Source organism: Lissotriton helveticus, chromosome 11, assembly GCF_964261635.1.
Source record: "Lissotriton helveticus chromosome 11, aLisHel1.1, whole genome shotgun sequence".
NCBI lineage: Eukaryota > Metazoa > Chordata > Amphibia > Caudata > Salamandridae > Lissotriton > Lissotriton helveticus.
Window position 1 is genome coordinate 936269855 of NC_136072.1, and position 23226 is coordinate 936293080.

Below are 23226 nucleotides of genomic sequence, written 5' to 3' on the forward strand. Positions count from 1 at the left end.
ACACTATCTGCACCAGTAATCACCATGAGGGAGTTCTCTTTTACTTTCCCTTTCAGATCCACCTGTGTCATGACTGCTTGTGCCCCAACCCCAGCAGGCGGGGTTCAGCTGTCTCAGTCTGGGAAAGTGAGATCCGGGTTCTCGCATGTAGGGTAAGGGCTCCCTGTTCCCTTCAGATGCTGAACATCCTGCCACACACGGAGGCCTGACACCCATTCTACCCTAAACACACCATCCTCAAAAATCTTTATTGTATCGCTCAGGAATATAACAAAAATATGAAAAACATTGATCATCAACTCTCACCTCCTGCTATCAAATCACAATGTCAAGGGCTAGATGTTATAATGTGAGAACCCATACAAATATTAAAACCAACACTAAGCTCCACTCCCACATACAGAAAACACACTCAGTTTACCCTATTATCCTCACACAAATACATACCCTATGACGAAAAAAGGCTCCCAGGAAATTAGGCCACGAAACTCTCTCAATGCATTCTCCACAACTGTTGCTCAGCAGTTACCAATCTCACCACCATACAGGGACTGAAACCTGACCTACATTGTCTTACTGTAGCGACTCCAAACTCTGTCTCTGTAGCGACTCACTACATTCATCACAGACCTCAAACATAACACTGAACAAAGACACACTTCGATGATCCACAGGAAACTCAGACCTAACCAACAGAAAACAGAATTTTTACAAATCTTCCCCAAGTCTAACAAAAGCAACAGAAAAACCTAACATCATCTTCCATTCAGCTGACATCTGCCCAGAAATCATAACCACTGCTAAATCTGTGGGCATCACATAACACATTACATCAGCAAACACATGAAAAAAACACCTATATTAAAATGAGACTACTCTGAACCATTAATCATTTCCTCCCAAAATATATTTTCAAGTATATTGCAAAGACCATTCTAATCTCATTCTTGGACAACCGGAACTTGCTTTTCAGAAGGTTACCATCTGCCAATCTTTTGCCATTAAAAGCCTTCTTTCCAATAGGAATAAGTCACCTACCATGTTTCATATTATGTCTTTAATCAGGAGCACTGCTAACGAGCTCTTTTCTAAAAAACAGTTAAGATAGCTTTTACCCATAGCTCACTAAACTGCAGTGACACCTCCCTCAGACACCTCCTTTCCTCAGATTCTGTAGAATACAAAACAAACATAACAGAACAGAGTAAGCAACATACTGGTACGGACACGTCTAAATCTAGGAAAGACACGCCCCTTTTCTCAGTCCCTGCTTGACTGATCACCTCTAAACCTTCGAGTAAGGAGCTGTGGTGAATTTGCTTTTTGTTTGGAAAGTTTCATGAAAATTTGTCAAGTGGGGTAAAAGTTATTAGCCTGGTCTTAGAAAAGCAATCCTAAATATAATTACCCAGTGGCGACTGCTATCAATCTATCTATACATACACTGTTAAGGGGCCACAGGGAAGACAGTCCTGTCCTACCATGGCGCTGCCAACTGGGACTACTATGGTGCTACCAACTGGGCCATATACACCCTTTCCCCACTTGACACGCAGGATAATGAGGGCAAGCAATCATAAGCATTAGTTAAGCTTTAGTGCAATTCGCTCTGGATTACACTCTTGGAAAATGCTTTGACCACTTTCACCAGAATAAATTCAGGAAGACAAATAAAGTTCACACAACTATTGTGTTTGGGGCCTGCTTTACCTACTGTGTGGGGCTGTGCTCTGGTGGCGTTGGCAGGCACACTCAGGGAAACCATTCCTGTCGCAGCACTGCACTATGTGGCACTGCAGCAAAAGCCTAACCCGGATAATGGACCACTGGCGAAAATCAGTACAGCAAGCTGGTACAGCAGTGCTGATCTCTGGCAGATGAGGCTTCACAGGTTGATTGCAGTTGCAGTAAAATCACATCCGTAGTAGCCTACAGGCTGGGTTTTCAACAGGTGACTGTCTTTGGCAGTTGTGGCCTCCCGGAACAATTGTAGAAGGTGACTCAGCCCCCAGGCTAGGTCTTTTGCAAGTGACCATGCTTGGCAGTTGTGGCCTCCCAGGTCAGCTACATCTACAATTACAGCTTTTCTTCTTAGTTCTAACACCAGGCAGCAGGCACCACCAGCATTTCAAGCACAGGGTATGGTGCTGAAGATGCAAAGTTGCTTCTCACTGGTAGAGCTTGGTGGAGTTCACAACGATAACTGTTTAAGGAGACTACGAGTCCTGAAGCTGGTCTAATGCTGATGCTGATCTAATTGCTCAGCCGAACTGACACAAAGATTTTGCTTTCCTTGAGGGCAAACTCCATCGCCCATCTTTTTAGGAGGAGCCTGGCTCCCTCATCAGTCTGGGTGCTCCAAGTGCCTTCCCAGATGGACTGATGCCTTTTGTGTTTATTTTATGCGTTCAATCTTTCACATTTTTATTTTAGTTTTAGTTTGAGTTACTAGTAGAGACCGCCTGACAGGGTGGCCTGCAGACGAGTCTCGGGGGTTGCTAGACCCCAGTTCTGATTTTACTTTCTCCCCACACTTCATTGGCTTTGTGCTGCAGTGTGCACTAAGCCACACCCACGGACATGCCTCCTGCCCTCGACAGGTCGTTTAACAGCACCAATAGCGTGTCCGCAGACGTGCCAAAGGCAAGCCCATCCACATCCGGCTAGTGCTGAACGCCAGTCCCCCTGGCCCTTCCAGGCCAAATTTAGGGCCAGTTATCAGCTACTCTAAGGATGCGCTTCTAGCATTCAGCTCTATTGATAAGTGCCTAGTCCCCATCTTATAGACTTAAACAGCTTCCCTTCTATACTTGTCAGGATTGTAAATTTCTCTTGGGGCCTCCGTCTCCTGCCTGGAGCTCTCCTACTACTGCTTCTACTTTATCCCAGTCGCCACAACTCGTGGATATTACTTACCTGCATGTGTGCTCCTCAACGCAAGATCCCTGGTGAAGCATAGCATAGAATTTCTCCTTTTCATAGAATCTCAGGACCTTTCTTCAGCCTTTATCACTGAAGCCTGGGCTGACCCTGCATCCGACCAAGACTTAGACGCAGCTATTCCTAGGGGATATGATATCTATAGACTTATAGGACCAGTCAAAAGGGGCGGTGGCCTAGCACTAATTTATAAATCAAATATAGCAGTTCACTGTGACCCCCTAACCCATATCTTTCAGCTTGTATTTCAGTCCGGTTCCTTCCCAATCTGCTGGAAGAAAGCCTCAGTCATTTCCTCTCCTTAAGAAACCTTCACTGGACCCCTCTGATCCAAACAATTACTGCCAAACATCTTGCCTCCGCTTGCCAGCTAAGATTGTCGAGAATGTAATAATCTCCCAAATCATGGAATTCATTCAATCCAATAACCTCTTTGATGCCACTCAATTTGGGTTCCATTCAGACCATAGCACTGAAACAGCCCTTAACAAGGTCACTGAAGAAATCAGAATATACCTTGATTAGAGAGGTAAAGCATCCCTGATCTAACTGGATTTGTCGGTAGCATTCGATACTGTCCACCATAGCAGATGGCTGTCCAATTTTAACGAGATTGGAATCACAGGATCTGCCTGGAGAGCTATGTCTCCCGCTGCTTTGCCTTCCCTGTGGGTCCCACAAGGATGCTCACTCAGCCCCACGCTTTTCAACATTTATGTCACACTTTTAGCTGAGCTCATCAAGTAATTTGGCTTTGCCTTCACATCCTATGCGACGACAATCAAATCGTTGTCTCTCTCGGCAGTGAGGGGCCTGACTTTGGCACCAGTTTCTGTAATTGTATGCAGGATGTCAGCAACTGGATGTACGAAACTGCCTTCAGTTGAATTCAAGCAAGACTGAGGTTCTGCTTTTTAGTGCCCATCCTTCATTTTGGACTCCTGCCTGATGGCCACATGAGCTAGACCCTCTTCTCAAGCCAGTCAGCAAAAACTGCAGTCCAGGTGTCCTGAAAAATGACAAGCTTTCCTGCACCGACCAAGCTAATGCAGTCTCCTCTAAAGCATTTTACACTCTCAAGATGATTTAAAAAGATGCTTCCTTTCATTTCTCTGCAGCTTCAGAAATCCGTAGTTATCTCTCTCGCAATTTCCAAACTTGACTACTGCAATGCTCTTTATCTCAATGCACATCAACATGTTCTTAACAAGCTACAAACTTAACAAAACGAAGCAACCTGCCTTCTTCTTAAGATCCCAAAACACCAATCGGTGTCTAAACATATGAAAAACATCACTGGCTACCTCTCCGGCACAGAATAACCTTCGAAGCTCTCTGCATCACCTACAATGCTCTACATGATCAAGGACCTGCTTTCCTGAAAAACAAGTTTCAATTGGTATATTCCCAACAGACTATTAAGATCTTCAACAGCCAAATCCATATTGTTGCCCAAATTCAAATGTGCACCTTGGGGAGGCCACAGCTTTGTGCTGGGTGCCTCCACTGCTTTGAACATTCTTCCATTCCACATCAAATTCTCAATGAATCTTTTAACCTTCAGAAAATATCTCAAGACTTGGCTATTTAAGTATTTAAGACACCCTCTGGTATAGAAGTTAATTTAACATAACATAACATAAGATAACTGGGAGACGGCATACAACATAGGCCTGCTCTTAGCTTTTCTTGCACAAGCAGGGACTTCTGCTGAGATTTCTCCACTCTCTCACCAGGCAGTCTACTAGGTGCTAGGCAGACCATCTGCTCATGCAGCAAAAAGCACAGACTTCAGGTGATGTTCCCTCACCTCTGGGAGAGAGGCAGTCATGCAGAGACGAGCCCAGGTCATACAGGAGTACTCTGAGTACTCCAATTACTTTGTGGAGTACTCCCTTACTTTTTCAAGAAAAACTTTGAACTAGAACAGAGCAGAGTTGTTTGGGGGCCAATATTTTAAATACATTTTCTAGACAGGGAATGTGGATCCCCTGCCTAAGGTCCTGAAGTTGGCTTGTAGTGTTGCTTTTTCAAATGCCATTTTCTGTCTCTCCAACACATTATTTGTGCAAGGTTATGGCTCTCACAGCTGGTGGCAATAGTGTTGGTTCCAAGGAAGAGTAACTAAAACAAGGGCATACCAGCCTTCCTCAAGCAGTAATCTGTGACAGCCGAAATAAGGTCCCGCTTCTACATTTCTGCACCTAGAGATAACATATGCAATCCTACCGCTCATCCCTACCTTCTACCAAATGGCAGTGCTCAGCAACTCTTTGCTAACAAGGTTCCCACTGAATTTCGATCACCATGCTCGCTCCCTTTAGAGTTGGACTCTCAGCCCTCTACTCCGATAAATACATTGCAACTATAAGGGGAAACTGTTTTAATCCTACCTCATTCTTGTGCTGTGCAAATTCAGGGGCTATCCAAAACTGACTACAGTACTCAAGACTCTTACAACACAGAGCCTTACTGCCAAACGAGCTATACAGCCACTGCACATACACATACCACACATAAAATTTAAACAGAAGAGCCTTTGGCTTCACGTAAAAAAAGAACTTTACACATATGAGGTCAGTAGACCATACTATATGTTGACACAGAAAAAAGGTCAAAGCATAACCAAGTATTCACAAAACCTTGGTACACTGCCTCCACTACTTTTAGTGACTCACCCTTGGCATGCACAGTAGTCCTATGTCCCAAATAAAGTAAAAGGCTATCAGAAACTAAATCTTACGACTGGCCCCCCGCCACCCAATTGGAGTGAGCATTAGAGCTCTTACAACTGTATGCATCTCAAGTGTGTCATACTCAATAAGGTTCCTTGGCCGCTCTTTTGCAAGCGAAAAAGTTGAACAAACTAGAGCTTTTTGCCATTTTTAGTGATGAAGTAGCACACTAGCAGTTTTAGAACCACTTATTAAAAGAAAAGTATATGGTGCCTCTTTGGCATTACTGCAACAGTTGAGCACATGATTTTGTGATTCACACAGGATATAAAAATGTATCTAAATGTTCTTAGATTTTCACTGGCAAAACAGAGGTGCTGTTGTCTGGCAACAGTAACACCTTTTGGAAGAGGGCCTGGTGGCCGCCAAACTTAGAACCTCTACCAGTTCTGGTACAGAAGACTAGGAACCTGGGTACGGTGTTAGACAGAAGATTAACATTTGTTGAACTGGGTGAATCGCGTATGAACACGATGGTGGTGTTGTAAATTAAGAGGGAACTTTGCTAGACTTATTTATTTAAAACACACTGGGGAGGAGTTACGGCGGCATTATAGATGACTGTATGAAGGAATCATCTAAATCAGAAAGTATACGCCTTCACATCAGATTTTTTTTTTTTAACTCTATCTGGAATCCGGACCTTGACCCCGGTAAACCGCCTCGTGACATCCGTCTTTGAATACTTCCCTGAACTTTCTAATCTGAATCATGTTTTTATTCTGAAGACCTCATCGCGGACCTAATGGACATAGAACGTCTTGGGTGATCTGTTTGATAAAATTCTATCTTGAGTTGAGGTATACGTGGTTTTGATTTCGATATGCATTTTGGAAGCATTGTTGACAAATACTAGCGCCTGGGATTCTGAATAGCCTCTAAAAAGTTTGGTATATATATATCTTATGGAGCCCCGAATGTATCAGAATACAATCACATTAAAATGTTAGACAGAATGTATTTCCGAATTCCAAGCATCATATGAAATCAGCGCCCTGATGAAGGATGGTACATAGCATTTCCGAAAGGCGCGTCAGCGCAATTGTGTTAATTTTGTACTGTATATTTGAAGTATGTTGTGTTATTTGTAATGATGTTTTCTGTCTGAGTCAATGGTAATATTGTGAGTCTTTGTTATTGTGTTAAGTTTTTATTATATGTTTTTCTTTCCTTTGCTGATGTTTTTTGTGGAGACATGTACCGAAATTATGGTTTTCTCCTGATTAGATGGTGGCTCTTTTGTCTGATGTGAATTACAATAAATATTGTACATGTTGAATTGATTGTATGTGATAAAGTATGTGTATATTTATTTTAAAAAAAGATGAAAACAATTTTTTGATAATAAAAGAAATTAACTTATTATCAATGAATGTATGATGCTTATGATTTTGAGAGGGGTTGATTGCTGTATATTTCTTTGTTTCTTCCCTGGTTCCCCCTTACTTATTCACTTTACAGGGATCCTCTTATGTATATTGTGTATAAAAGCGGAGGATGCAGGACCATTCCTCTAAAACTGTAGCAAAAGTTAAAATTATATAAGCTGGTAAAAATAAATCTTGGAGCAACCAGTCAATGTGTCAAGAGGATAACACTGATCGTGGCCGACACAGCACAGGCTGTTCTGCATTGGCAGATAACTGCCATACTGTGGGAGCGTGGCATCAAGCCTCTCATGCTTACTGGTGGATCTTAGAGTAACCTAAATAAGCCCCCCTTTCTGTGAACCTATTGCTTGTCAACTCTTCACCAGAGTAACCCGTTTGCATTGGCTTTCCCGCCAGGATTTTGCCATGGTGTCTTTTTAGGATCAGATCATCTATTCAAATGTCCTTAGCGCAGACACTATCACACCTCCTCACTTACGACTGTTATTCTTGTTTTGGGGTGGCATCCTGCACTCAGTGGATTCACTGCATCTCCACAATTCTGGTACCTCTGTGTCCAAACTGTCGTTTGCCCATGAGCCTCCTATTTTCGGTATGAAATTAATGACTTTGTTTTTGCTATGCTGAACAAGAAAAGGTCTACATCTTCCAAGTGTTCTCAACAAATCATAAGGCTAAGATCCAAATCGTGCCTCCATCCTTAGATTCGGTCTACCGGCAATACTCCAAGATTGTAGTCTCCCTAAAGCGTTGGGGAACTGGTCTTGCCCTCCTTTCAATATTTGCTTCATCTGAAAAGATTCACTGACAAACTAAAGTGTATTCAGCTCATTGTACTGTAAATCCCATAGCTCAACCTAAGAAGAATGATGTGTGGGTAATTAAACAAGTAGACAGTTGGTGCCAAAGACCAAGCCAGTTAATGTAGGAGAGCCAAATGAGTAGAGGTGGGGATGTTCATGAGAACACATTTTCTTATAGTATTTTCCTGTAACAAACTGCTGCTCTGTCCTTGTTTATTGTAGGAAACACATCCTGGTTCAAAACCAAGCCGCTCAGAAGGGTCACCGGCAGAAAATGGACCAGTCTCCTTTTCCCTTCACAATTCTTTTTCCCCCCACTCTTTTTTGCAACCTTTGTTGTGTTGCTGGGTATTGTGCTAGTGGGATGGCCTTAGAGATTAGGGAATTCTCCAAGCAGTCGTCATTCACACTTCCATGAAAAGTCTAGATCATAACATAATGTACTGAAGAACACTGAGTAAAGCCTGAGAGACAAGAAATAAAAAAATGTGAGGAACAGAGAGACTGCAACATCTGTGCCTAATCTCATCCTCTCCTCTCACGTGTTAAAGTCATAATCCTGGAAAGAAGTCAAAGAGAACCAACAAGCTTCAATCCAATCATTGATAATTGGGTTTTTATGCTGAGGAAGGTGGAACACTTTGAGGAATAGAGCACTGGACTGTATCGGTATCATGAATCATTAGCCAAACCACCATAATGGTATTCTAGGACTTTGGAATAGGATAGTCCCTCTGAAGACATCAAACAATAATGGATATCCGTGGTTTGTGCAAGAACTTCCTATTTGTATTCATGCTTAACTGACTCCTTTCAAGAAAGATCTTACCCATCCGTAGTTTAAACTATCACTTAATGACAAGATCTGGAATTAATATAATGCTTGCGTACTGGAGGGTTTAAGGGCTTTAAATCATGTGATTTTCACCATGCTTTTATTACTCTTGGTCCAAGGAAGACCAAGAGGAATGTCAGAGGATTGGGCGATCTCTTGTAATTAGCACAAAATTCCAGTTCTGCTCAACCTATGTAAGCTCTCTTGGGATCAGTGACAGAGTTCAGAACTTTCCGTGGAATGATTAAAGTAAAGTAAAGTCCACATTTGTAAAGCGCACAATCACCCATAAGGGTCTCTAGGCGCTGGGGGCCGTCGGGAAGATTAAGCGAGCTATTGCCCAGAGTCACATGGTGCTGGGCTGACCTGCCGCCAGAGCCGGGGATCGAACCGTGGTCCCCAGATTCCGGAGTCAGTCACCCTGGCCGCGGCGCCACACCTCTCCCATGATTCTCCAATCACTGTCATATATACATTAACATTAAGTCCAAACTTCATCACAAAACAGGCATGCTCACTGGATGGGCGCTTTTAGCACAAGCAATGTAGGATGCATAAGCTGATCAACTATGAAACAAATTGTGTGCTTCCTACCATGCAAAGTGTGTGCCCAGTTAAACAGGAACGTCCCACTATATATTGCAGGCACGAAAGGAGAAACCAAAGACAAATTATAGATAGAGGTCTTATTTTTTTGGGGTTTGTACCCGGAAGGAATGGCCTTGAAGAACAAAACAAAAAAACACTGAAAAGCATTGCAAACACTGAAGTGATCACCGACTAAACTTACAGCAAGTAACTGAAGCAGGTACGTAGGAGACACTCAGGAGAGAGCCTGGCTGGGCACATAGATAGATCTGCATGTGCAGTATCAGCCACAAATACATTTAACAAAATTGTCTGAGGCACAGAAACCGCCCTCCTCGCTGCAACAGACGACATCCGCTCCCTCCTGGACAGAGGAGAGACAGTAGCCCTCTTCCTCCTCGACCTCTAACCAGCCTTGGACACAGTCTCCCACCGCACCCTAACACGCAGACTCCACGACGCAGGGATCTGGGACAAGGCCCTCGACTGGATCCACTCATTCCTCTCTGGCAGACTCCCTCCTTTCCTCTCGGACCATAAACCCAACACCTGCAGAGTCCCCCAGGGGTCTTTCCTCAGCACCAGGCTCTTTAACGTCTACATGGCTTCGCTCGCCCACATCTTCCGAACCCACAAAATTAAACATTGTGTCATACGCAGAAGACACCCAACTCATTCTTCTCCCTACCCAACAAACTCAACACAGCCAAACACAACTTTCAAGAAGGCATGGAAGCTGTCGCCAAATGGATGAAAAGCAGCTGCCTACAACTCTACACTGACAAAACAGAAGTACTCATCATGTGCCCAAACCCCGATGCCTGAGAACAACACCTGGTGGCCCTCCGCCCTTGAAGCCCACCCACGGACCATGCACGCAACCTTGGAATCATCCTGAACTCCGAGCTCAAAATGGACCGTCAGATCAACTCCGTTGCCTCCTCCTGCTTCCACACACTCCGCCTCCTACGTAAGACCTTCAAATGGATCCCCCCCGAGCACAGAAAGACCGTCCCTCACGCCCTCGTCACCAGCAGACTCAACTATGGCAACGCACTCGCCGCTGAAATAAACAAAAACCTCACCCTCAAGCTACAATACATCCAGAACGCCGCCGCAAGACTGGTCCTCAACCTGCCAAGACACTGCCATATCTTCCAGCACCTGCACACACTCCATTAGCTCCTCATCAAGGCTAGAATAACCTTCAACATTCTTACCCGCACACACAAAGCCCTCCACAACACCGGCCCAGCATACCTGAACAGCCGACTCAAATACCACGCACCCCAAAGGACCCTACGATTAGCCCAGCTCTCCTACACCGTGGTCCCCCGCACCAGAAAGACCAGATCGGGAGGCCGCTCCTTTGTCTTCCTCGCGGCCAGAGCCCGCAACGCCCTTCTGCTCCACCTCAGACACACAACATCGCTCCCTATCTCCACAAGAAACTCAAAACCAGGCTCTTCGACAGACCCCCTCCTTGATGGACTTGAACCTGCAACTCCCCCCCTCCCCGGCCCCCAGCACCTTGAGACCCTTACGGGTGAGTAGTCGCGCTTAACAAACATGTGATTGATTGATTGGTCCATTACCAAGATGATGACAGTTACCACCACAAATTTGCAATGGGGGAATCAAAGTAGACGGGGAAAATACACTGGTCAGTAGTATGAAGAATTACACAGTAAAGGTGCAGAAAGAAAGTTTGTGGCTCCACCATATAATGCCTTTAAAATAAAAACAACTAAACCTGAGCTGAGGGTCTGAAAAGAGCATTAGAACACCTCCACAGACTGTTCTGAAAATAGAAATTCAGAGCACCTAGCCCTGCCTGAGAACTAATGGAATGGAATAAGGAGAAGCCATACAGCAGTTCATAAATACAAAACCTCAATTGATAGGTAAAAGCAGCAATAGCATTCTATATTTTTGAGCTAAAAAATCAGTATTTAGTCCGGGCCACCAAGTGGCAGAACTTCCCGCTAAAATTCAGAATTTGTAGCGCAGAGGCACGAGGAGGATATTAAACTGGGGCATATCCTTTACTCAATAAAGAAAAAATATGTTTTCAACGGGACAACTGAAATGAGATCAAGCTTGCAGTGCTGGTTCTAATCTTCTTTGGTGGCAGCGAAAATAGCGGGAGCTGAGTAACACATTTGTTAAAGCAGTGGGTCACTTATTCAATGGAAATGTAGAAAAATGTTACTGTTATATTGGTCTGATTGTTATATATTTTTAAAATACAGTTTATATTAACACCTATAATAAAAATCAAATATATTCTATATAATATAATGTAAATCAACATTAGCTCACTAGTGAGTAAATAGCCAGAACAATCAGAATGGATTTCTTGATGTGATGAAAAGAACAGATCGTGGAGCACACCTTTGAAGCAATCAGGAAGGGGTGGGAGCAATATCATTTTTAGATTTTAGTTTTGATTTTTTTTGACAGAGTGATTTGCCCAGGATCCGGCAATTTGGTCATATGAGAAAGCCAGGTTAAGAACGCAGACGTGCTTAAGTCACAAGTAGTCAGTCCTCGGATCAAATCTCCTGCTACTTACCATTTTTTTTGTTGCAGATTTACATATCGCGAACTCAACCCGAAGGATATTGGAGCGCTTTACAAGAGCACCAGTTACGTTACACAAGGACACATTCATACCATTTAAAATTCAAAGCACAATGCATTTTTAAACAGGGACACAAACAGTCAAGAGGTAAGGAACTGGTGTTCTGAAAGGACACAAAAGACGATGGTGAACGGGGTTCACTCTGAGATGATGGTGGGTAGCCAGGCGCCACAATGATCAATCATTAATCTGATTCTACAGTTCCCATGTACCCATCTGGACATCTAAGCAGATTTAAGTGGAAAACAGTAGAAATAAAATGTTCTCTTATTTAAACTGTATGGTGTCGAGGAGGGACAAACTAGTATGAACCCTCCAGAGAGGTCTGCAACAAATTCTTAAGCAATCCTGAATCTATTTATTTTACAAGCAAACGTTCTTATCTGGACATCGGACTCAATTCTCTTAATAAGAAAATGATGTAGGATAATTGTTTGCTAGTTTGAGGAGTGCAAGAGTTTTGCAAATTAGGCAACATTTTATGCTTATTTTCTCGTGCACTTTATACTTAAAGAATGCACAGTTAACATAGAAGAAAAGCTTGAATGGAAGGTCTATATAAGTGAAGAGGACAAAGATCTGTAAAATGGTTTATAGCACTTGGACAGAGCATGGAGTTAGATTTTGAAAAACTGTTAGGCAATCCTAGTTGGTGTCTATAAGCCTAGAAAGTAGACATGCATCTGTTGTGTAGAGAGGTAAATTTCACCTAAGTGGGGAATGAATCAAACTAGTTCAAGATAAATTGAGAGCACCATTTGAGCTGGGATGCATGTGGACAGATAAAAGAAATAGAAACATGGTGTTACTAGAACACAAGGCACTGGTGAGAACTTGTCTTGTTTAATGAGTTCAACTATGGACGCCGCCGACACAATACAGCGGAGGCCTAACTGAATGGTGGCGAGTTTGAAAGTTACTTTCTATGTTTGTACGGAGAAAAGGGATGCTTCAAGACAGTGGAAACCTCACGGTGCAAACTGTATAAAAGGTAAACGTTTACGGATGAATACATGGTTCTGCATATAGTGGTGCTGGTAGAAGCAATCGAATTCGATAGTTATTCATGAAGAAAAAGTGATGCATACTACAGCACAAAGCACGAGAAAAAGTCAAACAAGGCTAATAATAGAATAAAGAACCCAGAATATAATGCATAATATAGTACAAAAAGCAATGCAGAGCTATTTAATTAAGCATTGGGCAGGTCGTGCTTTGCTAGAGTGGGTAAGGTATGTGGTCCTTATCTGCCATAGATGACTTTGTCCTATATTTGATACATAAGCTGGATGCCTGTCATACATACATTTATGCAGTATAGTCCACTAGTTATCCTTATAGAGCAAATGTACATGCATTTTGGCATTATATGTTATAACGGAAGAAATCAATATATTGGCTAGTAGACCAACATTCTAGCAGAGTATATTGTATACCTATAATCTAGGTGGAAAATCAAAAAATACTACATTTAACAAGTAGGGTTTTTAAAAGATTTTAAAACATGCAAGCACACAGAAGTGTTTTCCAGTAAACCCGTTTGAGTTCTAACACTTAAATATAATATGATGCCCTGTCTGACTTGCTTTCTCTAGATCAGTGATACTCAAAGTGCGGCCCACCTGGCATTTACATTCGCACCCTGGTCAAGAGCACTAACATAACAAATATGTTAAATAAACCGGCAAGCATTTGTATAAAGGTTAATCAAAATGTAAAAAAGAAAGTATCTAGGGTGTCCTAAACCACTTAACTTTAGGAATACCTTCATTTGTAAAGACATTTTGTAGTAAAAGTATGATAAAGTATTGTAATAATTCATTACCCATGCAGAACAGTTTCACTTAGAACATCGGATTGTCAGTGCATTGAGTAGTATTTTTTTTAAGTGATCATTTTCAAACATGAATTGAGAAACATTCATTCTTTCCTACAACTTGATAACAATGCCAGTAGTTTACGAACAGACAAGTCAGGTGTCGTGCACCTTTTGGGGCCCTGGGTTTCTCTTATTCATGAGTAACATACAGTTTATTAAATCAAACACGGGAGAAGACTTTGTACAGCACACATCTGAAAGTCATGTAATTTTACGTCTTCATATTGGATAATGAAGAAAAAGGAGGGAAAGTGAAATATAATAATTATCTAGATTACACAATTTAGTTAAGCAAAGAAGCTGGGATTTCCCTTAATGCAATTCAGACACTAGATGTATACGCCTAGCTTCCCTTACACCCACCTTACCACAATCCCCTCCCCAAACCCTGACTGCCACCTTGCTGGTATCAACGTGGCCCTCGGTCAAATCACAGACCAAATGTGTGGCCCCTGTTAAAATGTTTGTGAGTACCCATGCTATAGATAAATATATCTACAGGTATACTGTGTAATACATTCACCTTAAGCAAGAGACCATCATCAGCTTGGACTATGCACCGTATTTGAGAGTTTAGATTTCTATGTAAAATACTTGCCTACTTTTAGTGACATGCATATAGCTGCAATACGCATAACGTGTGAATACATTGATCTATCTGAAGACTTTAGTACAACGTTATGTTTAGGGACAAAAAAACTATGTTGCACATCAAACTATATTTGAAGTAATTTACATGTCCACATAAAGCTCTTTCTTGCTGCCACAGTAAACAATTGTTTATGCATTTGCTCGGTGTAGAATACAAAACAGCAACTCAAAATAGTGAGGGGCTGCTAAATATTGCTGATAAATATACACGTATTCGTACTGGCTCCTTAGTGACTATATTCTATATATACACGTACATAAACAACAGCAGATCTGTGCCGCTGGCCATTTAAAACTGCACGAATAGGTAGCACAAATCTGCATGCCCTCTATGTGTTCATATATGGCAGTTTTATGAATTGTTCTTTGCTGCCAAATTGGCAGGACTAGATGTATTCATTTAATTAAGCCTGAAGCAGTGCTCATCTGCGATCAGGGAGGTCTACGTGATGGGAAAGGGACAGTAGCTTACAAGATAGAACGCCTTGGGCCTGAAAATCAATTAATTCAAATATGGAGGTAAATAAAAAGAAAAACAGGCAAATTAGAGAATAAAGTTGGAATGGATGAGAAGGTGGGGGTGGGGGGGTTTACAGGAGCAGCCAAGTAGAAGACTAATGTGGAGAGCTGGGCGAATTTAGGTGAGAAAGAGCTGTGAGGAGGAAGCAGGAAAGCAGGAGGTAAGAACTATTTAATAATTGAAAAATAATTAGGGCCAGGATTGTAACAGATGAAAAGGCAAAAGGGGAATGAATCTGTAGTTTCTCGGGCACACAGGGTTACAGACAAAAATAAAAAAAATCTGCAGATTTCAGAAAAGAGAAGAAGTAGCAGAAACACAAACGAGAGGAGGAACAAGTCAGGAGAGATTTCAGGGCTACACACTTCAACGATGAAAAGTTATGTGGGGGCAGAGAGATGAGAAAGCGAATTAAAAGTTACAGATAATGCATGAAAAGAGCTCTTGTGACTCCTGGAGGTTTAAAGAAAGTTAATCCAAACTCCTACATAAATGGTTGAAGAGAAGCGAAGAGAAGCACAGTCTAGCTTGATGAGAAATGTTAAAAAAAGTCAAATTAGAAGCATGGCAAAAAAACTATTTTCTGTGCATTTATAGAGCCAGCGTCTTTGCAACACGCTTACTCCAGCCCGCCCTGAGTTGTAGCCACACTCAGAAAACAAAGGGCTAAAAGCTAAATAATATCTAAGACCACGGAGGAAATCAATTTACAGTTAAACTACACAAAAAGATAAGAGGCAAGACAGATTATTGAGTGTTTAAAAATGGCACTGGCAGTATCAAATCCAAGGCTTACAACTGGTTACAAGATAGCATAGAAAGCAAGAGGTGGGAGATCTCAGGGTTGTTGAAGTTAAGGGATACAAAACAGCCCAGGAGGAGCGATCTCAGGTATAGAGAGATTAAACAGCACACAAGTGAAAGACACATCATTTCATGGTTAGAAAACCGAGAGAGTTGAAAATGGAATTACATCAGCACCACCAAATCCGAACAGATGCAAATATTAATATGGAGTTTAGATATGTTTTGTAATAACATGATGCAGGGTAAGAACCTTCATGGAGACCAATGCCATTGTAAGTTTGTTTTAAACTACAAAGAACACATTTAACGTTGAGGGGAGACTCACCTGCTCTTTGGTTTCCGGGTGTGCCAATGATTCTGCTGCTGGTGGACTGGTTTCTTCCATCTTTGATCTCGATAGTGAGCAGTGTTTTCATGTCGTTTTCGTGCTCGAGGTCTGCAGATACCTCCTTACTCCCAATGAATTTGCTTTCTCTCGAGTTTTTTAGCCGATCCTTGCCTGGTCCTGGAGTAGGAGTGTCTTGGGAGGTGCACGAATTCAACGACTTGGAAGGAAGACTATTTGTTGTGGTAGTATGGAGAGTGCTAGGGTCATTTGATGCTTCCCAACTTCTCTCACTGTTCTTAATGTGCCCCCTCCGTGATGTCACAGGAGTGCCCTCCGATTGGCTGTCTTTACTCCTCCCAATGAGAGTGTGCCCTTGTGAGCTCTGCTGATGGAGCGTGCAACTCTCCACACCCTCCTCTTTTGATGAGTTGCTCTTCCCCCCAGTGTCACTGATGAATGCACCTTTAAACGATTCTGTCCTATAGCTGTGGTCGTCTGAGGAGGTGACTTTGGTACCTGGTTTGCTGTGGGAGGCACCATCAGTTTCACTGACGCACTTCTGGTTTTCTTTTATTCGCTGCTGAACAGAGAGGCCTTGCACCCCCGTTTTGAGTCCATGTTTTGGATTGAGAGTATAGTCTTCTGCGTTATCTTTACTTCCTTTCTTCGAAGATACATCGAGCCTCTTCTGAGGGAGGCTCTCGGCAGTAGATCTCCCAGGTGTCCATTCTCGGGTGTTGGAGAGTAGGCGGGAGTCCTTGTTTCGGAGAGAAGGGCTGGCTGACTGGAGCAGTTGCTGTTGTTGCTGAAGGATGCGGTTGCCTCTGGTTCTGCTGTCTCCTCTCTGACTTGCAAATCTACTACCAAACAAGGTAGGCTGCTCGGTCGGCTCCTCAGTGAACCTTTTCGCTGAATCTCGCAAGGAAGTGACTCTTCGGAAAGGAGACAGATCGGCAGGATGATCGCTGGTATGTGAAACTAAACAGAGGGAGAAAAAAGGTTTGAGACGGCTCTGATAACCTCAGCTAGTTGCTCAAGCTTTGCGAGGTTTCCCTCGCTGACAGGATGAGTCAGATACACTTCTTAAACATGACTGCTTGTTTCTCTTCATTTAGATAAACTTATAAACTTGGAAAAAACATTGTAATTCATAGATGGAGCCAAGCTGCTTCAGGCTACTATGTTTTGCTCAAGTGACAGTCATAACCTAATTTTTAATCTAGAAATAACAATGTTTATCGCATGTTTGCCAAACTAGAGCTAAGCCAGGCACCCGAGGTAACAGCACTTTAACTGCGTAATGCAGGTTTTTTTTTTTTTTTAGAAACTATTACCTTCTGTAAATGTCACTCAATGCACTCAAATATTCTAATATATTGAACAGAAACACATTTGTTAAAGAAATTATTTTTATCATTTAAAAATTAAACAGTATATCATATTCTAACATGGTGTTTGTTGGAGACTTAACATAGCAAATCTTTCCAAGGCTTGGCTCCAGCCATCGCATAGGTGTAAGCAATACTTCTGCTCTGACTCAACTTCCTCTGTGTCTTTGCTGGCGTGCCCAATTCCATGTTATCGTTCGCACTCCTGATCTAGTCTCTCAATCAATCCCTTTCCCCTTTTCACTTTGTATACTTGCTCTCTCAATCCCCAGCGCCAAGATTATACTCCATTTAGCACTGCTTCGGACACCTCACCTGTGTTTCACTTCTAGAACCGAGTTGCTCACTTCTTTTAAACAAAGCGTGCCATTCATCCCGTTGTTCAGGGCCCTTCGCTACAATGTCAGTCTTAAACAATTTTTTTATTTATTTGGAATCACGTTTTATCCACCACATTATACACAATCTTACACTTCTTCACGGACATCAACAACCCTTCTAAAACTAAGCTCCCTCCAATTCCAGACTGCATCTCCTGGAGTTACTGTTCCACCACACCTGGACACCTTTATGGACTTACAATAATGCCCCATGTCCCATCACACCAGATGCTCTCATAGCCGCACTCCAATCCCACTGCCATCGAGTTCTGATCACTTCTCTAATCCACCTGTACCCCAAATATTACTTTCCATTTACCTCCCATGCCCGACATTCCCCTAAATCTCATATTACTTTCACTTGATTACTCTTCTGGCCCAATTTTCCAAAACGCATACGAATATCATTTACAAACTCCTCTGCAGCAATTTTTGACTGACATCTTAGTCTATTGTGATTCTGTCACTAAAAATCCTAACAGCTCACCTCCTTCCAACTTCCAGCCAGGACTTCATTCACTTCAAAACCCCTCAACTGACAGGCACTAAAGCCCTCCTAAAACACCAGGCAGTCAATCCGTTTTACAAAGCTTACTCAAGCCACAAGAGAGCACAGGAACGGGAGACGTTATAGGGGACTTTAAATCGCAGAGGGCTACAGTAACACAGAGTATGCAAAACATGTGATGGTCACCGATTAAATCAGTAATGCGCCTGGAAAGTTGTTTGGCTCCGATTTATCTGTGGTCGTTTATAAGAGTGATTCATGAAGGGGCTGGCATCTTGAAACGATAAAGATGGAGTCGGTGGGTGGGAGGAGCTGGGTATAATTTGCCAAAGAGTATGTTATGTTATGTTACTTGGGGTTTTGTAAAGCGCTCAGCTGCTCAAAGAGCGTCCCGGCGCTATAGATCATCACACAAATACCAGCAACTGACAAGACAGCTCTACGGCGCTAAAAAATCCACTAAACAGCTTACAGGGCAAAGAGATAAGTTTTAAGTCCCTTTCTAAAAGCAGACAAATTGGAGCACGTTCGCAACGTCAGGGGCAGAGTGTTCCAAAGACGGGGGCAAGGTAACTAAAAGAGCGACCTCCACAACGCACACGTCTCACTGCCAGCACGATGGCATTGGCCTGGGCAGCCGACCTCAAGGGTCTAGATGGTAGATAGAAGTTGACCCTTTTCTGCAGATAACCAGCGCCGAAATTGTGAAGCGCCTTAAAAGCTGTAGTTAAGGTCTTAAAGGGGATGCGCTTACGAATCGGCAGCCAGTGCAGAGTCACAAGGAGGTTGCTCGCCCTGGCCCTTCTGGTAAGACCAAAGATTGCCCTGGCTGCCGAATTTTGGACTATCTGCAAGCGGGTCAGCAGATATTCAGGGAGACCCAGGTAAAGGATGTTGGCATAGTCTAAACGTGACCCTATCAGGGCCTGCACCGTAATCTTCTTGTGCTCCAAAGAAAGGTACGGCAGAAACTTTCTCAACATCCTTAAGATGGCAAAGCACTTCCCCGTCAGGCCAGCTACCTGGGCCGTGAAGGAAAGAGTGTTATCAACCAACATGCCCAGGTTCTTAGCTGTAACAGAATCGCTGGCAGGGGGGAACAGGGTCGAAGGCCACCAGTGCCTCCATCTCAGGTCGGCAGGGCAACCAAAAAACAATATCTCGGATTTGTCTGAGTTGCATTTGAGGCCGCTTTTCCCGAACCAATCAAACACAAACCCAGACACTTCCGGATGGCCGCTCCGTCGAAGTCACAGCCCCTGTCACAAGTGAACAGGAGCTGTGTATCGTCCGCATAGGACACGATCTGAGCCCCTAGCTCCTCCACCCGTGCCGCCAAAGGTGTCATAAAGATGTTAAAAAGGGAGGGGCTGAGTATGGAGCCCTGCGGGACCCCAACCTCAAGCTGCGGCATAGGGGCGGCGAAAGGGGGGGCCCAGATTGTTTGTCTGCGGTCGGCCAGGAAAGATTGAAACCATTCGAACACCGTTCCCCTCAGGCCAATCTCCCAGAGTCTTATCAGGAGAAGGTCGTGGGGAACGGTGTCGAAGGCCGCCGACAAATCAAGCATGATGAGCAAGGCCTTTCCACCCCTGTCGAGAGTTTCCTTCACAGCCTCAGTCACCTCGAGTAGAGCGGTTTCTGTACTCAGGTTAGATCTAAACCCAGACTGAGACTGATGTAATAAGGAATTAACCTCTAGAAAGCTGGTTAAGGTGGTATGAACATGCTTTTCCGCTATTTTGGCCAGAGCGGGCCACAACGAGATTGGCCTGTAGTTGGAGTGCAATTTGGCATCTGCATTCGACTTTTTAATAAGAGGGAGAACTAGGGCCTGCTTCCAAGATGAGGGGACTTTTCCCGAGCTCAGAGATAGATTAATCATAGGATTGATGATAGAGTTAAGAGCAGGCGCCAAGGTCGCAAGACACTTGGCGGGGCAAGGGTCCAGTGGAGAGCCGGATTTCAAGTTGGACAAGAGATCAAGCGATTCACATTAACTTCTTTTAGTGAAATTTGTGCAGTCTATTTCAATCAAATGCAGCTTTCTGGTGAAAAGTAATACTTGCGTCGACTGAAAGACATCAGTTTATTGTTCCTGCTCCAATCTGGTGTTCACTGAAATATGTGAGGCAAGGCCCAGCCTTTCATCCTTTTGCATTGATACCCTTAAGTTCATTCAGTTAAGTAATGTCAACTTTTGTGACAACTAGTTTAAGGGATGGGGTGAATCCGGGTTACATAAATGATTTATTCTATCGTGCTTACGTTATTAAAGAGTTAGCATTTTTATTAAGAGAATTATTATGCGTACATAGACATGCTATTGAAATAGCGCTGGAGTTTGTCCCTAAAGCCCTCTGGTTGGGAGATCATCAGGCCCCTATAGTTTTATAATTCGGTACTGGACTATGACACATGATTGACACGATGACAAAATCACCGGGCAGCTGCAACGCTGGCGGTCTCGTCCTCTGCTCTGAGGAAAGTGTCCCTTTGCTAAAACAAAAACTTTCTAAACATGAACTTTTCCTGACTCGGATGAACATGTCAATTGCTTCAACGGAAATCCATATGGTCATTGTGGTACTGTTCAGAATAGTGTACTCCATCATGTACATCCTCAGTGGCATGCACATTCTTATAATGTACAGATTAGGAATGCATTGTCCTGTATGTAATTGTTTTAAAGAGCATTAGAAGTGCATTTATTAATTCAGAACTACAGCTTTTGCCAAGTATTGTTCAGTTACTGACCAGGCTTCATTAATTATATCAGGTATTTTTATAGCGCCTTCAGAGCACTGGGTTACCAATGTATTTACATTTATGCCAGCTTATTTTAATATGCTTCGTTACGTTAAAAGGATCGACGGCTCTATGAAGCTCTTAGTTAGAGGTATGAGAGACAGACCATGTGCTGTGGTCAGCAGTAGACAAGGATGCGAGGTTCGTCCTTTGCTTGGCTGTCTAAGGGCCCAACAATGATGGGGTATGACTAGGAGGTTGGAGTTGGCAGGAAACTCATGATGGAAAGCAAGGTGTGCTATATTGCACGTCAAGGGTAGTCAGAGGTGGACGTCAAAGGTAGTCAGAGGGGCACGTCAAGAGCAGTCAGATGCCAATGTCAATGGGATACACCCTTATACGACTTGCTTTTTATAAAGGGCACATACAGTTTAGCCGTTTGGTAGAACAGGTGTCAATGTTACCGAATTTATTGTTAGTCATTCTCCCGTTATCAACTTGGAAGGATGAAAGGTTGAACTGGTTCTGTCTCCAGTCGAATTGCAAGCTACATAGATGTCAGTGGTGAACCATCGGAACACCATCCTTGTTCGTCCTCCATCAAAGGCTCACCTGAACATTTCATATTCTGATTTATGACTAGTTGGTGATTTGGTGTTGCTCTCAGGGTTTGGCTGAGAGCAAAAACACTGTAGTGTTCTGTACCATGGGGTCTATACCGTGGTTTACAGCTTGAACTTTAGTATGGAACAGACTGTGTTTATGTTAGTACATACTGCCGGAGCGTGCACCTGAAGGTAGTTAAAAAAATGTAATTGGATTTATTAGCATTTGTTATAAAGAACATAGAGGCAGAGGCCTCAAAACGAGCAACAGAGAATGGGGAGGAAGAGGACGACAAGGAGGGAAGGTGGGGGAAGAGGGGAACAGAGGAGGAGAGAGGCAGGTCAATTCAACAGATGCATCACAGTATCACAAGGTTACAAATAATGAGAGATAGATTTGACAGTTTAACTGAGTCTGTGAGTTAGAGACAGAGCTTGGGGGAGTCCGGATGCCTCAAAGTTGTGGAGTTGTGTAGCACTCCACCAATAGGGCGTCATATCAGGGGCGGGTCCAGCACCCTTCCATTGTGCAGTTGTACCTAAAGAGGTGGTGCTGCTGCTGCAGGGTCCAGGGAACGGGCGTCAGCAGGCAAGTCCCCATCTGCCATCGATAGGGGTGGCAGGTGGGAGAGGGTCACGGGGTGTCATTTGTAGATACAATAGCAGTGGTTCCCAGATATCTTTAGGACGAAATGTCGGCAGCATAAGTTCGCAGTGGTTGGCCGGTTGTTCTCGACAATAGGCTGCATCCTACAGGCAGGACTTGCCTTTGGGCGCAGGTTTACTCATCCAGTGCATGGCAACTCAACGCTTAGTCAGAAGCAAGAGCATGGCTGTGAGGCATCGAGTTTCAGGAGGGATATCTTTGACATAGCCCACAAGGCATATAATCGGGTCTGCGGTATGGAATGGCCAGTAATCGGTAAACAGCCATTAGTACACGGATGTTAGTCCGTGTGCCATTACTTCGCAAGCGTTACAACACACGCGATGTTACAATGCGTAGCCTTTACTACGCAAGTTGTAACATCGCATGCGTTGTAACGCTTGCGAAGCAAAGGCTATCAACATCACTGTGTGGAAACATACGCGCTTCCGTTTCCACACAACGACGTGCACAACTGACACTAGAAGCCCGGAGAAGAGGAGGCACGGCTGAACGAGAAGAGAGAAACCAAGGTGAGAGGGGCTGTGTAGTATTTAAGGATTGGGGAAGGGGGTTTTCTTTTTGGTTTTAGGGTTGTGTTTTTGTAGTGTAGTGTATTTTGGTTTAGGATAGTATCGGGGGTTGGGCAGGGTAGTGTTTGGGAGTAGGGACAGGACTGGGGGTAGGGGCAGGTTCGTGCTGGGGGTAGTATTTTAGGGTTTAGGGTAGTGTTGTGGTATTTGTGTAGTGTAGGGTAGTGTTTTAGGGTAACGTCGTGGGGGTCGTGCAGGGTAGTGTTTTAATGTAGGGACCGGCTTGGGTGTAGGGGC

At 43.5% G+C, this 23226-nt stretch overlaps 1 protein-coding gene across 4 annotated transcripts in view; it reads right to left on the minus strand.

Annotated features, from left to right (window-relative positions):
* SMTN (smoothelin) overlaps positions 1-23226 on the minus strand; it is a 1119422-nt gene that overhangs the window by 425964 nt on the left and 670232 nt on the right. For all 4 annotated transcript variants that reach the window (XM_078667269.1, XM_078667270.1, XM_078667267.1 and 1 more), the window contains exon 10: positions 16119-17099. In XM_078667269.1, coding sequence (XP_078523395.1) covers positions 16119-17099 — 981 coding nt within the window. The remainder of the gene's footprint in view (positions 1-16118; positions 17100-23226) is intronic.